Source organism: Vipera berus (assembly GCF_964194415.1).
Source record: "Vipera berus genome assembly, chromosome: 2".
In the NCBI taxonomy this organism is placed as follows: Eukaryota; Metazoa; Chordata; class Lepidosauria; order Squamata; family Viperidae; genus Vipera; species Vipera berus.
Genome location: NC_138203.1, coordinates 95,926,385 through 95,940,863, shown reverse-complemented (window position 1 = coordinate 95,940,863; position 14,479 = coordinate 95,926,385). Strand labels below are relative to the sequence as shown.

The 14,479-nt window shown below is 38.0% G+C and overlaps 1 protein-coding gene across 1 annotated transcript; it reads right to left on the bottom strand.

Annotated features, from left to right (window-relative positions):
• Positions 1-4,253: 4,253 nt before the first annotated feature.
• On the bottom strand, positions 4,254-13,984 carry THAP1 (THAP domain containing 1). Its single transcript, XM_081315591.1, has 3 exons — positions 13,611-13,984; positions 10,189-10,384; positions 4,254-4,801 (listed from the first exon to the last, which is right to left on the bottom strand). Exons 1-3 carry the CDS (start codon positions 13,679-13,681, stop codon positions 4,406-4,408), a joined length of 663 nt encoding a protein of 220 aa, XP_081171717.1. The 5' UTR covers positions 13,682-13,984; the 3' UTR covers positions 4,254-4,405.
• Positions 13,985-14,479: the final 495 nt, after the last annotated feature.

Sequence of the window (14,479 nt, the reverse complement as noted above, 5' to 3'; positions counted from 1 at the left end):
CATCGCCTGAATCTTGGTGGCAGCCTTATTCATCCTCTCCGTGTTTTGTCTGGCATGAGAACCCCTCCAATCTGACTGTATGATGGTGGCTGCCTTGTTTTCTTGCCCAAACTGCTGGTGTGTCTTTCGCTGAGGTGCTGGAGCAAAGGCTAGAACTTCGTCTGCGCTCATATTGCTGGTGCTTTGAGCTTTGGATGGATCCTGCCATTTATGAACAAAGCCCAATACTCTTGAAGGATGATGCTTAATTTTTCTTGAAACCGCGGCCTCCTGCTCTGGCTTACATGAGCACGCTGATGTGGAAAAGTAGGCAGGTATCTCCCTGTCACTCATATATTCAACGGTATCACTTATAGAAACTCTAGCTATTTTGCGGGAAACACGTTGTTTGGCGCTACTATCCTGAGACAAAACATCAGAGCCACCACTTAATGAATCCATATTCCAACAGAACTCTTCTGTCAGCTGTATTGATGTTTTCTTTTTTCCTTACTGTAAGGATCCAGGTCAAAGAAGCTAAACCACGAGAACTCTCCTCCACACTTCCTTAGAAGGCTAATTCAATTTAAATCAAAGAAAAAAGAATCACTATGTTTTCTTCAGTTATATAAGCTTATGAATAGTTTGGGGCCAGTCACTCTCTTTCAGCCCAATCTATCTAACGGGGGTTGTAGTCGAGGGGAAAAAAGTCAGAAGGGAGTACTTCTCTGGCTTAAGAGCTAAGTATAGGATATACAGTAAATCTCATAAATAAATTTGATGTAAACATTAGCAGTCTCTAACCTTGTAACTGCTGGCACATGCACTTCCTTTTCTACTCAAAGAAGCTATGAGCATTTGTATTAAATAACTTCAGTATTTTCTTATCGTTAAAGAATTGGTAATTTGAATAACAGTTTAGATCTTCCATATGTTACAGTGTCACCCAATAAGCTTTACCTTAACCTGATGTCTTTTCAGGAACTCAGTCACATTCACTAACATTAACCTTTCGTAAGGTGGAAAGGGAGGGATTATGACATCATTATATCATCACTGATTTATACACTTAAGAGACTACACAAGGAATGTGGGGGCAGGGGAATGGGCCAATCTATTTATAGTCATCCTTTCAACTTAATTTACTAGGTCTTACTAGTCTCAGAAACATAAAATCTTCCCAGTTAAAATTAATTTCTTTGGAGGTTTTTAATTTAATAAAAGTACGCAATTGTAGAGTTGTTTACTAGTTCGGTGCAAAATTTCCAGTGAAGACAATGGCAAGCAGTTCTCATTTCTCGAACCAAGAAATTTCATGAAGAGTCCGTTCCATAGTTTTTCGTATTATAATGGTTCTAGATATTTTAGACTGGTTATTTTAGTATTCTTTATTTTATACAGATAGTCCTCGACCTACGACCACAATTTGAGCCCAAAATATCTGTTGGTAAGTGAGACAGTTGTGAATTTGGCCCCATTTTACAACCTCTCTTGGCAATGTTGTTAAATGAAGCATTGCAGTTTTTAAGCTAGTAACATGGTTGTTAAGTGAATCTGGCTTCCCCATTGACTTTGCTTGTCAGAAGGTTGCAAAAGGTGATCGCATGACCCTGGGACACTGCAACCATCCTAAATATGAGTCAGTTGCCAAGTGTCTGAATTTTGATCACATGCCCATGGGGATGCTGCAAAGGTTGTAAGTGTGAAAAATGGTCATATGTCACTTTTTTCAGTGCCATTGTAATGGTCACTAAATGAACTGTTGTAAGTCAAGGACTACCTGTACAATCATTTATTTGCTTATCTAAATTGTGTCATACTTTACTGTTATTTTTATGTCCTAAATACTCAAAAGTTAACTTACAATTTTACTTGTTTTATGATTTAAATAATAAATAAATTTAATACCTTGTTTCATTTTAATCAATTGCAACTTTTTTGTTTTGTTGGTCAGTGACTGAAATGACTCTGACTCCATGAAGAATCCCTCAAAATATCTGGATTCACAAAGTGTACAATGTGGTTGTTTAGGACTTAATATGTTATGTAGATTTACACATTTGTAATGTATAAGTAATTGTTTATGGATTAGAGCAGGGGTCCCCAACCCCTGGTCCATGGACTGGCACCAGTCCACGGCATGCCAGCAACTGGGCCGCACAAATAAGCGAAGCCCCATCTGTGGGGTGTGGGTGGTATGCAAAACTACGCCCCCCCGGTCCACAGAAAACCCTTTCTCCACGGCATCAGTCCCTGGTGCCCAAAAGGTTGGGGGGGTCTCTGGACTAGAGCGTTCTGCAAACCCAGCTAATTGTGATTTATTCAAGAAACCATGATTAAATAATTTAGAATAATATGTGAACCTGATCAATATGTATATTCATTTATTCTAGTTGTATACAGGCAAAGATTCAAAGTGGTTTATGGTAACCCAATAAAAAACCCACAAACACCGATAAGCATAATTAAAAGAGAAAAAGTAAACGTTGTATAATTATAATAGGAAAAAATAGTCAAAATGCAAGACAAAAGTGAATTGCAACCATTACATTGAAATTAAAACCTAGCAGCATCTGACAAGTCCTCAAGTGTTCTATGGAAGAGTTCCATCTTAAGCTACTCCCAGACTATTAAGAGAGATGATGCAAGTCTTAATTCTACAAGAAATCTATTTCATAAGGCTGGAGCAACAATTGAGAATCAATGCCTCCTGGCCTTCATTTCCTTAAGCTCGTGAAAGTGGATTTCACTAGAAGGTTATCCCAGAAAAAGTGTAGTACATAGGTTAATTCAGATAGGTGAGGGCAGCACTGTAATTATCTGGGCACCAAGCCATATTGAGCTTTGTAAGTTAAAACCAAGACTTTGGGTTGCAACTGGAAACCTATATAAGGCAAAAGCTACACACCATCAATCATCATCATGTTGAACGCAGGCAGTGACACTTTTATTAATCTGATCTAGATCTTGTGATTCTGGTGTTTATTTTGAATTTGCCTCACCGTGAGCACAAAATGGAGGATGAACTGGATGAAACTGAATATAAATTTGAATGATCGTTGACAGCTCGTCTAATCTAGACTGTTGTTCTATGTGATCTCCAACTCAAACTAGCAGTGGCTGAATACACCTTTTACCAGTTTTAGGATCCAGAGGTTCTTACAATTGTAATTCATCTGTTTATAACCTAACTTTTCAGTTGTTTCACATGGGCCGCCACAGATAATCAAAAGATTCAGTGGTTGCAGACACAATAGTGCAACTCTTTCCAAGGAGGTACTAAGAAAAGCACAGTGCAACCTCACTTTAACAATCCAATTGTGGGAAGTCTGCTCATTATTCATAAAGTCTATCAAACATGAAAATATATCATTTTGATAAACTGATTTGTATCATTTACATGATTATCATGCAAATGATCTGAATTTATGCAAATAGTGTAAATCACTAGTGCAACATGATTGATTGCATGTGAACCCTGTTGTATTGAGGTTCATTAAATTGAGGTTTCATTTGATTCTAGTAGTCCAGCAGTTGAACTGGAGCCCTATTACTGTCTGGGCACTATTCTAAGAGCTGGTTAGAATTTCTACCGGTAATTCTGTGTGTCTCTAACATTGCTTTTTTTCTTTGATCTTTAAAGTATGATTGCAATCTGGCTCACAAACTGGAACAGAAAAGCCACATATATTTTTTCAGAGTCTGAGGAAACACAATTGCTCAAGGGAGACAGAATTCGAACCAAGGTTTTAGTGACTCACAGATAATAGCCACCATTCAATATCATACCACGCCTTAAGAATGCTATAGAAATATTTCATATACCAATGAATTACTGAAAATAGATTTCTGAGTGTGCTGGAATGTGAGTTTCCTGAAAGGGGAGGACAATACCAAGATGGATATCAGCTCTTTTAAGACAAGTAGAGTCCCAAAAAGGAGTCACTCGAGTCTTGAAAACCACTTGAATGCTGTTAGATCATTGATAATCTTGAAAGCCTGGCAAAGTATCTTTCCAGTTCAACATATCCCTAACAAAATCAAGGTGGAGATGCTTAGATATTTTTTTTCCTAGTGCTTTTTGGCTTTCCCAGGATTTATCTTTAATATTACAGCTCAGTATTTCTACTTTCCTGAGTCAAATCCATATTCCATCACATCAAGCAACATATGATTGAGCAGGTATGTTATTGTCACTCATTCTCTACATTTAAGCATCACTAGCTCCGTTTTTGAGCAATGGATCAATAAAAAGATCATCACTAGACAACAGCAACCATCGATTATATAGCAACTTTTATTGTTGTGAAGGGCTGAAAGTAATTAATATACAGAACTAAAAAGTCTTGCTTTTTAAACTGAATAAGGTGGGTTAGTCTGATGAGGCTAACTTTGGCAGTGTCCCACAAATGACAATGCTAGCCTTCTAGGCAGGGACTTCTACAATTTCAAAATAGTCATTAGGCAGAATCACATAACCACCTTTGCCTGACAGCACGTCTTTTTCCTTCTGAAACTGAACAAGCTCTCGTAGTTTTTCAATCTGTTTTTCCTGGCGCCTACATCGCTGCTGTGCAGTCTTAAGTTTCTTCCTTAGTTTATCCACCTGCTCTTCCAGTTGCTGAATTCTTTTTCTCTGATGCACAGTATCCTCTACAGTATAGTTGTGATCACAAAATACAGCAATATTATTGGGAGTGTGAAGTGGTGGCATCAATAATCCAATGCTTGGATCTACCAATCTTGGGTACGTTTGCGGAGGTGGTGGAGGTGAAGGAGAAGGGGGGGTTGGTACTTCAGGTGGTTCTTGTGTGCCTTCAGACTAAAAAGCAAAAAAAACAAGGACATGTTTTTTACATTTGTTTCATTAAAAGGTAACATAAAACATTTCAGGTGACAAGCAAGATCACTTTTCTTCTTCCAAACTTTATGCTTGGGGAAAATAATAATTCCATTATTGATATGAATTAAAACGAATTTCAAACACAGGTAGCAAAACCTTCAGGGGAACAATATGTTTAGTCAGTTAAAGGCTTTGTAACTGAACAGAATAAAGAACTCCGCTCTCACCAGATTCTTATCATCTTGAAAACTGAATGGACACTCAAGAAAGTGATTGAAGTTCAAGATGCCAGCTGAGTAAAAAGGGGCAATTTAGTAACACATGTGCTACAGACTCAACTTTGGTATCTGAGAATCCAGAGACACAATCCTAGTACAGAATAATTTGTTACCACTGAAGACAGATCATTAGTTTATACCTGTGGAAATGCTATTCTGCATGAAGGATATTATAAAATTATCTTGGGATAACAAAAAGAAGCACCCAGATGGTCACAGTTGGAACAACGTGAAACATTCAATCTATATTTTTGGATGCCTAGGTCCATCACTTCAATTCTACCAGGTTCAGGTAGTCCTCGACTTACAACAATTCATTTAGTGACCGTTTGAAATTACAACGGCACTGAAAAAAGCAACTTAGTTGCAGCATCCCCATGGTCAGGTGATTAAAATTCAGGTGCTTGGCAACTGACTCCTGTTTATGACAGTTGCAGTGTTCAAGGGTCATGTGATCACCTTTTACGACTTTCTGACAAGCCAAGTCAATGGGAAGCCAGATTAATTAAACAACCGTTTTACTAACCTAACAACTGCAGAGAGTCACTTAACAACTATAGCAAAAAAGGTCATAAAAAGGGGCAAAACTCACTTAATAACTGCCTCATTTAGCAACAGAAATTTTGGGTTCGTTAAGTCGTGGTCGTTAAGTTGAGGACTACCTGTACTGGACCCAAAAAGCATATATATGGGAAGGGGGAAGCTTAAAATAAACTAAATCAGAATCAATTTGTTCTTTTCAAGAAAGCAATACCAAATGTGGTCAACAAAGTCACAAACAGACTTGGAAAGATACAGCTTATTTCCAGCCAAAGAAGAATATTTGTAGGAGATTAAGGAACATGGAGAACGACTCTTAGAAATTTTGAATGAATAGCTTTGAAGGTAGGTATGCCCTTATATACACAGAGCTAAGCACCATATAGCAGCAGACCTAAGATCTTAGTAATTGGTTTAATTGCTGTGGGGATATAATTATTGCCCTGATAACTTGAAAATCCGATAATCACACTGGAAGCTTCTTATGCTCTTACTGAGAATAGACTTATTTTGTCAAAGAGGTACAGTTAAAAGTTAATATTTAACATTCTTAACATAGAACTTAACATTCAATAGATATATTATCAATCTTCCTATTATGAAAAATTGTAAATAGATAGGACAGCAATACTATCTATATAGAGAAGTAAAAAACTGACCAGTGGATGGGAGCTTGGAGATGAAATTTAGATTTATGAAGAGCATGTGATCTTAACATAGAAATACATGCAGTCATTTGTTTTATACATAGTGTTTTTGTTTCATCTAAACTAATACTGTTACAACAGAAATTCATTTCCATAGTTCTAGTTCTTTAATTGATAGTACCAATAAAATCTCATTTTTTCTTTGATTCATTTATTGTGCTCTTCTTTTCTACTAAACCATTAGATGCTACAACTGCTTTTAATGCTTTCCAGCATATGTGAATGCTCACAAATTCTTCAGGATTATTCTCTAAGTAATGAGAAAATGCTTTAGGGACTGTTTCTTCAGTAATTCTTACTGGATAGCAAACTAAGATTAAATTTCCAGCTCCACTTTAGATTTGTCTTTTGCTATAAACAATATATCTCATAACAAGAGCAAAATCTGTACATTTAATCCAGCCTAGAGGTCTCTGTTATAGATTCCAGCAGAACATTAGAAACCAGAATGTAATCTATTTCAGTGGAGCAGTTTGGGGTATTTGAATAATTTATTATACAGTTATATTTTTGTAAACATACTCATTTATCTTACTGTAAGAATGTGGCTTACTGTTAAGATTTTTTTTAAAGAATATTAAAATGTAATCATTCTAGAATTCCATTGGAAATCTCTGCCAGTCCATAGGTCAATAATATCTGCAGCTATAGTCACCGGCTTCAAAATTCACTTGCTCATTTTGAAACTAATTACTATAGTTGTGGATGGCCCTGCCATAAGCCATCTTTCAGAAGAGACTTAATATCTGATCAGATTTACTAAGGAAATCCACTAGCACACAATAGCCTTGAGTAGCAGTGGTTGTCTAATGTGAACTGTATAATAAACACTGAATAAAATAAAAGGCAGAATATAAATCTAACAAATAAATACATCTTCAGTGGTTATCTTTTGGAATATGTGGCCTTGAACAGGAAATATTCTCTTAGTCTAACAATCCAGTATATGGGTTATGAAGTGACCCATAAAATCCATAGTTTCAAATTATTTACTTTTAGAACATTGGTTCTTTTTTACTTCAAGAGTTTATTTTTCAAATAAGATTAGATTCTGTCTCTTTTAACAGTATTGTTCAATCTTTTAACACTGAAAGAAACCGTTCTGGCATTCAGGAAGAGCCTTAAAACCAGGATGTGCTGGTTGACATGGAGCTCTGAAGGAGAAACTGTAGGGTGCAGGTGGCTGGTGCAGTAACAGAAGAAGACACCACCACTGCTCCATTCCAAATCTGTGGCCTTTTACTGTAGTCTCTTCTTAATCTTCTGTAATTTTGATCAGTTATTTTATAGTTAATTGTTTTTATAGCTCCATGTTTTATTACATTGTGAGCCGCCCAGAGCCGCCTCAAACTGCAAGATGGGTGGTATATAAATTTAATAAATGAATAAAAAATAACAGTATGGTCTCAACTATCAATTATAACTGGTTGAAGTACATAATTTATACTGCAATTGTCTTATATATCTTAAGAATTTTGAAACTGTTCCATCAGTACTAAAGACAAAAAACCTTTTCCCTCTCCCATTTATTTTAAAGTGCATTGCCATCGAAAGGGGACAAAAGTTTATTGTCTAAAACTGTATACCTACCTAAGACTAAAGCTTGCGACAATAGTTCTTCTATAAGGGCAACAGAGAATATTGCCCATGTCTATCAGTCACGAACAACTGGATCCACAGACGAAGAGTTCAATTAGCTACTTTATTGTGCATGCTTATTTCACTGGAATCTTCCCAGACTGATAGTTTGTACCTGAGCCAGATTAGATGTGGTTCAAAGGCCTTCAAGAGGGATTGGACTTTGCCTTCTGGTGCCTACATAAAGATTCCAGACTAATTCCCCAGACTAATTACTTGACTTCTCCCTCTGGTTTGGTCAGTCTCTCTCCAACAATGTCTTATTATATTACAATTTTTACATAGATTTGAGAACAGATTTAATCTCCCCCAATTTGGAAGGTTCTCAAGAAAAATAACAATGCATATTTTATCCATATATTATTCAATTCTTGCCCCAGTGTTAGATATATTTTGTCTCACCGCTTTTTTTTCAACAACCTTTGAAAACTTGTGAAATCTTCCTTACCTCAAATTATAATATTATTCTTGTATGTGTTGTTCTTGTATGTTTATATATACTAATTAATTACTATAAATACACCTGAATTGAACTGAAACAGATTTATAGATTAGTATTACTACATCTCAAATACTTCAGTAAGTGAAGCACTAAATGACTAATCCATTAGTCGGTGATTATTTTTCTTTTTTTCGCCCATATCAGCTGCATTGAAAAGTTATTTTGAAATAGCATCATTAAAATGTCTTAAGATTCAGATAGCAAGGTGGGTTTTTTCCTGCAAAAAAAATCATTTGACTATAATTAACAGTTAGAGGAGGAGGATTTGGAACTACAGCCTAGAAACATTCAATACACGAATGTCTATGTGATAGTAATAGACGCTAATGAGCTCTCACTCATCTCCAAGCTTGCTGACTTACACAACTTGATTTTAACGTGCATTTTAACTTATCCTCCATTAGCAGCACTGAGCCAAGTCCTGGCTGATGTAGCTAGTCTAAAGCACAACAAATGTGTACAGAAATGTAGTTGTTTTAGGTGGATACAGTGAAAGGGGAAATGGACGAGCAGCACCCAAACTTATGTGTATGTATTTATGTATGGCAATATATTTATTGACTTGTTTGTGTAAGAAATTGGAAAATAAAATTGAATATTAAAAAAAATTAAAAAGAAAGAAAGAAATGCAGTTGTTTTAGATCAAAAATGAGCTGATTACCATGCATTGAGCATCCTACCTAGTGGCAACCTTTCCATTTTCCACTCATAAGAAAATCCCTGACTGCAATTTTATATTCAGACCAGGAATACTGAGGGCCCTTATTGTAATGAAGCCTTCATGATATTACTGATGCTACAGCATAAATGCAAATCTAACCAATTAAGACTGGATTATGATCATATTCATTACATGTTGCATCACCTTCTGTATTAAAAGAGCCACTTTAGTGTAGTGGTTAAAGCAGCAGGTTACAAACAGAGAGACCATGAGTTCTAGTCATGCCTTAGGCATAAAGCCAGCTGAGTGACCTTGGGCTAATCACTTTCTCTCAGCCATAGGAAGCAGGTAGCGGCAAACCACTTCTGAAAAACTTGCCAAGAAAACAGCAGGAATTTGACTAAGCACTCTCTGAGATTTGAAGTCCAGTAGTGGCAATTTGATAGGAAAACTTGTGTCCTACATACTCATTGTTCCAAACAAATCATTCTCCCCATTTCTCCTTGTTTAGAAAAGAAAATGAAGTGGGACATTGTGGTTGGAGCAGCAATATTCTGAGATGGAGTCATGTGCAGTTATACAAAAGAGTAAATATTTAGCACTCTTGCAATGGTCCAAAAATTATGAGATATTGTCTGATGCAGAAGCACTGATCATTCTTACGATGTTCTTGCATTAACCCATGTGAAATCAATCAAATTTAAAAGTATTCTTGCAGGAATGATGAAATGTCTAAAAGTGATACAAAAAGTTGTCAGAATTGTTACAATGAATCCATGTTTCTTTTTATTTTAGAAGAATCTCAGAGAGTGCTTAGTCAAATTTAGAAGAATCCAAAATTTAAAAAAAATCAAAATGGTAAATGAGTAGAAACGGAATTTTAATTCTATTACATCGACAGATGAATATAATGCGCTTCCGTCTGGCACTACATATCAGTCTCCGGTCTTCAGAATACTTTTGCTTAGCAATAGCAGCATTGCTGCCCAGTATTTTCTGAATTACAGAAGCTTTAAAAATAAGTCATAAACCTCGCTTACCTTCACATTTGGTTCTGTGTGGCAAAATATTGTTGGTACAGCATTGTCCTTTAATAGTTTGTTGTTACATTCTCTTTTGAAGCAATCTGGAGTAAAATGTTCAGAACAAATGCTGCTATATTTTGTTGGTTTGAAATTTTTTCTTCTAACAGCAGCTTCCCATTTCTTGCAGAGATCAGGTCTTGTGAGAGGAAACCTACAAATAAAATGTACATCAAACAATTTTTATTCTTACTACCAAACTGGGGGGGGGCGCAGGGGGAGGAAGGGGAAGCAGCCACATTTTCCCCTAAGTGTAGTCTTAATATGCTTTTAAGAAGTTGCCTACAATATGGTAGGAATCAAGCTTTTGGATTTAATTAAAGATCTCAATTTTTCTGTTCTCCCAGTAATAGTAGAAGTGCTAATGGAAACCCCAAACAGAAAAATCAGGATGTGAAAAATGACTTCCAGTACAGAGGTCTCTACATTAAATTTCTAGTGAACAAATTATGGGTTTCTCTCTAGGCATGGTCTGTGTTACATTGTTTCTGTAACTTTAATCCATGTTTGTAGAAATTTTTGAGGAGCATACAAAGCTCATAAAACTCAAGATTTATTACTGTCCACGAAAAAGAAAACATTTACATTAAATATGAAATGCTGCAAAATCCAACTATTGATTTACAGATAGCACACAAACTTTCAGGTTCTCTGTCAAGATGAGCTTGTGAACATTCACAAATGTTTATTGGTAAACTTTCAGTTACCCTTATAACCTCTTTTTTGGTACAGGTTAACTCAGCTGCTCTTAAATTTTTATGAATACTGGGATTAAAAAAACAGTATAGGAGTTCAACGAACAGAACTGAGATATACAGGTAGTGCTTGACTTACAACAGTTCATTTAGTGACCATTCAAAATTACAACAGTACTAAAAAAAATGACTTATGACCATTTTTCATATTTATGACTGTTGTAGGATCCCCTTTGTCACATGATCAATATTCAGATACTTGGTAACTGACTTGTATTTATGAGTTTCAGTGTCCTGGGATCATGTGATCACCTTTTGCAACCTTCTGGCAAGCAAGTAAATGGAGAAGCCAGATACACTTAAAATGGTGTTCCTAACTTCACTAATTCCCTTAAGAACTATGGCAAGAAAGATCGTAAAAAAGGGCAAAATTTAATTAACAACTGTCTTTGTTTAGTAATGGAAATTTTAGGCTCAAATGTAGCCTTAAGTCAAAGATTACTTGCACACCTAAACCCAAAAGTAGCTGCAGATCTACTACAGTTGCAAGAAAAAGTATGTGAACCCTTTGGGATTACGTGGAGTTTTGCATGAATTGGCCATAAAATGCGCTCTAAACGTCACGTAAGTCACAACAATAGAAAAACACAGTCTGCTTAAAATAATACTACACAAACATTAGCTGTTGTCATGTTTTAATTGAACATAAGATGGAAACATTCACAGTGCAGGGTGGAAAAAGTATGTGAACCCCTAGCCTAATGACTTCTCCAAGAGCTAATTGGAGCCAGGAGTGAGCCAACCTTGACTCCAATCAGTGTGATGATATTGGATGTGTTGCTGACAGCTGTCCTGCCCTTTAAAAACACACACCTGTTTTGGGTTTACTGGTCTCAAGAAGCACTGTCTGATGTGAACCATGCCTCGCAGAAAAGAGCTCTCAGAAGACCTACAATCAAGAATTGTTGACTTGCATGAAGCTGGAAAGGGTTACAAAAGTATCTCCAAAAGCCTTGATGTTCATGTTTCCACGGTAAGACAGACTGTCTAGAAATGGAGAAAGTTTAGCACTGTTGCTACACTCCCTAGGCGTGGTCGTCCTGTAAAAATGACTGCAAGAGCACAGCGCATAATGCTTAATGAGGTAAAGAAGAATCCTAGAGTGTCAGCTAAAGACCTACAGAAATCTCTGGCACATGCTAACATTTTTGTTGACACATCTACAATAAGGAAAACATTAAACAAGAATGGAGTACATGGGAGGACACCACGGAGGAAGCCGTTGCTGTCCAAAAAAAATATTGCAGCACGTTTGAAGTTTGCAAAAGAGCACCTGCATGTTCCACAGCACTACTGGCAAAATATACTGTGGACAGATGAAACCAAAATTGAGTTGTTTGGGAAAAACACACACCACTATGTGTGGAGAAAAAAAGGCACAGCACACCAACATCAAAACCTCATGCCCACTGTAAAACATGGCGGAGGGAGCATCATGGTTTGGGGCTGCTTTGCTGCCTCAGGGCCTGGACGGATTGTTGTCATTGATGGGAAAATGAATTCCAGAGTTTATCAGGACATTTTGCAGGAAAACATACGACCATCTGTCCGCCAAGTGAAGCTCCGCAGAGGATGGGTGATGCAACAGGACAATGACCCAAAGCATACAAGTAATTCAACAAAACAATGGCTTCAACAGAACAGAATATGCCTTCTGGAGTGGCCCAGAGTCCTGACCTCAACCCAATTGAAATGCTGTGGCATGACCTTAACAGAGATTCACACCAGACATCCCAAGAATATTGCTACACTGAAACAGTTTTGTGCAGAGGAGTGGTCCAAAATTAGTCCAGATCGTTGTGCAGGTCTGATCTGCAACTACAGGAAACATTTGGTTGAGGTTATTGCTGCCAAAGGAGGATCAACCAGTTATTAAGTCCAAAGGTTCACATACTTTTTCCACCCTGCACTGTGAATGTTTCCATCTTGTGTTCAATTAAAACATGACAACAGCTAATGTTTGTGTAGTATTATTTTAAGCAGACTGTGTTTTTCTATTGTTGTGACTTACATGACGTTTAGAGCGCATTTTATGGCTCATTCATGCAAAACTCCACGTAATCCCAAAGGGTTCACATATTTTTTCTTGCAACTGTAGCTTTTTCACCAAAACGACAGTCTTTTTTTTTCCCTTTTCTTGGAAAAAATAAAATTTTATTAGACTCGGCTGCAATACCAGGAACAAAAAGTCAATCCCTATCGATCCTGCTTTGCCGATTTTTAATCATGATTATTTTAAGCAATCATTGAAGTCACCACTCTCCCAGCCCGTCAGAAAGGTTGAAGCGGCGCTTTGCTGTTATTGACGGTTAAACAAGCGCGCGCTTCCGCGCGTTCGATTCCACCAGTCAGGTACGTCTCGCGCCTTACTTTTTAAAGGAAAAAAAACCGAAAGGGCCCAGTAAGTGCACTTAACCCCGCCTTCTCGCCGACCTCCAGAGAGGCCGCGCACTGTTTAAAGTCCCTCCCACTTTGGGCCGCGCAGGCGCTTTGCCTCCGCCTTCCTGTTCGCGAAGCGAATGGTATCTCTCTCTCCTGCCTGGTCAAGAGAGCCTCTTTTTTTTTCTTTCTCTCTCTCTCTCTCTCCCCCCCCTCCCCCGTTTTCCTACCCCCGCCCCTACTCACTTGTGGAAAGAGATGGGCTTCTCTTTGTCGTATCGATTCCGGCAACGGTAGGCAGAGCAGGACTGCACCATCCTCTTGTTGCCGTCCCCTCCGCCTGCCTCTTTAGCACCAGCGGGATTTCTCGGAGGGGACAAATGAATTTAAGACACGCGCCGAGCCAAATGCTTCCTGGAGGTCCTCGCGTTCCTATTCAAAAACCAAAAAAATCCGAGGAACGACATAAACTGGCTGTGGCCTCTCCCTCTTTCAACATGGCGGTGCCAGCTTCAGACCAACTCTCTCGAGATCTTCGCATCGGGCTTGGCTATTGGTCACGCCCCGCATGTTTGGCTGCGACGCGTCTCCGCCGGAACAGCCAATGAGAAGAGCGACTCGTCTTTTGACGCACGGAATCTGGCTTCTGCGCTCGGAAAAATACGGGCGCCTGTCCGAAGTCTTGGCTGTGCGCGTGAGCGGCGCGCTATTTTAGATCGATCCTAACCGTAATGCGCGCCTTGGAAAGGAAGGAACTATAGCGTGCTTCTGTGAATTGCATTCTAAGTGCGGCAGTTTAGACTTACCTGTTAGGAAGGATATTTATTCCTAAAGAAATTAAGTTAAAGGATGTTAACCATCTAACATAATTTTTATTTATTTTTTATTTTAATCCCATTTTATATCCCGCCCTTTCTCCGAAGACTCAGGGCGGCTTACAATTTAAGCACAAATCAAATGTGCTTAGCAATAGCCTTCATTCTATGTATATGCCTGCTTATTAGGGCTTTCGCCCCCCCCCCCAAGCGGCATTATTACAAAGTCAGCTTAATTGCCCCCAACAATCTGGGTCCTCATTTTACCTACCTGGGAAGGATGGAAGGCTGAGTCAACCT

Coding starts and splice junctions, on each gene's coding strand:
- THAP1 (XM_081315591.1), bottom strand. CDS start 13,681: ATGGTGCAGTCCTGCTCTGCCTACCGTTGCCGGAATCGATACGACAAA. Junction 10,385..13,610: donor AAGCCCATCTCTTTCCACAA/GTGAGTAGGGGC, acceptor TTTTATTTGTAG/GTTTCCTCTCACAAGACCTG. Junction 4,802..10,188: donor ACACAGAACCAAATGTGAAG/GTAAGCGAGGTT, acceptor TTTGCTTTTTAG/TCTGAAGGCACACAAGAACC.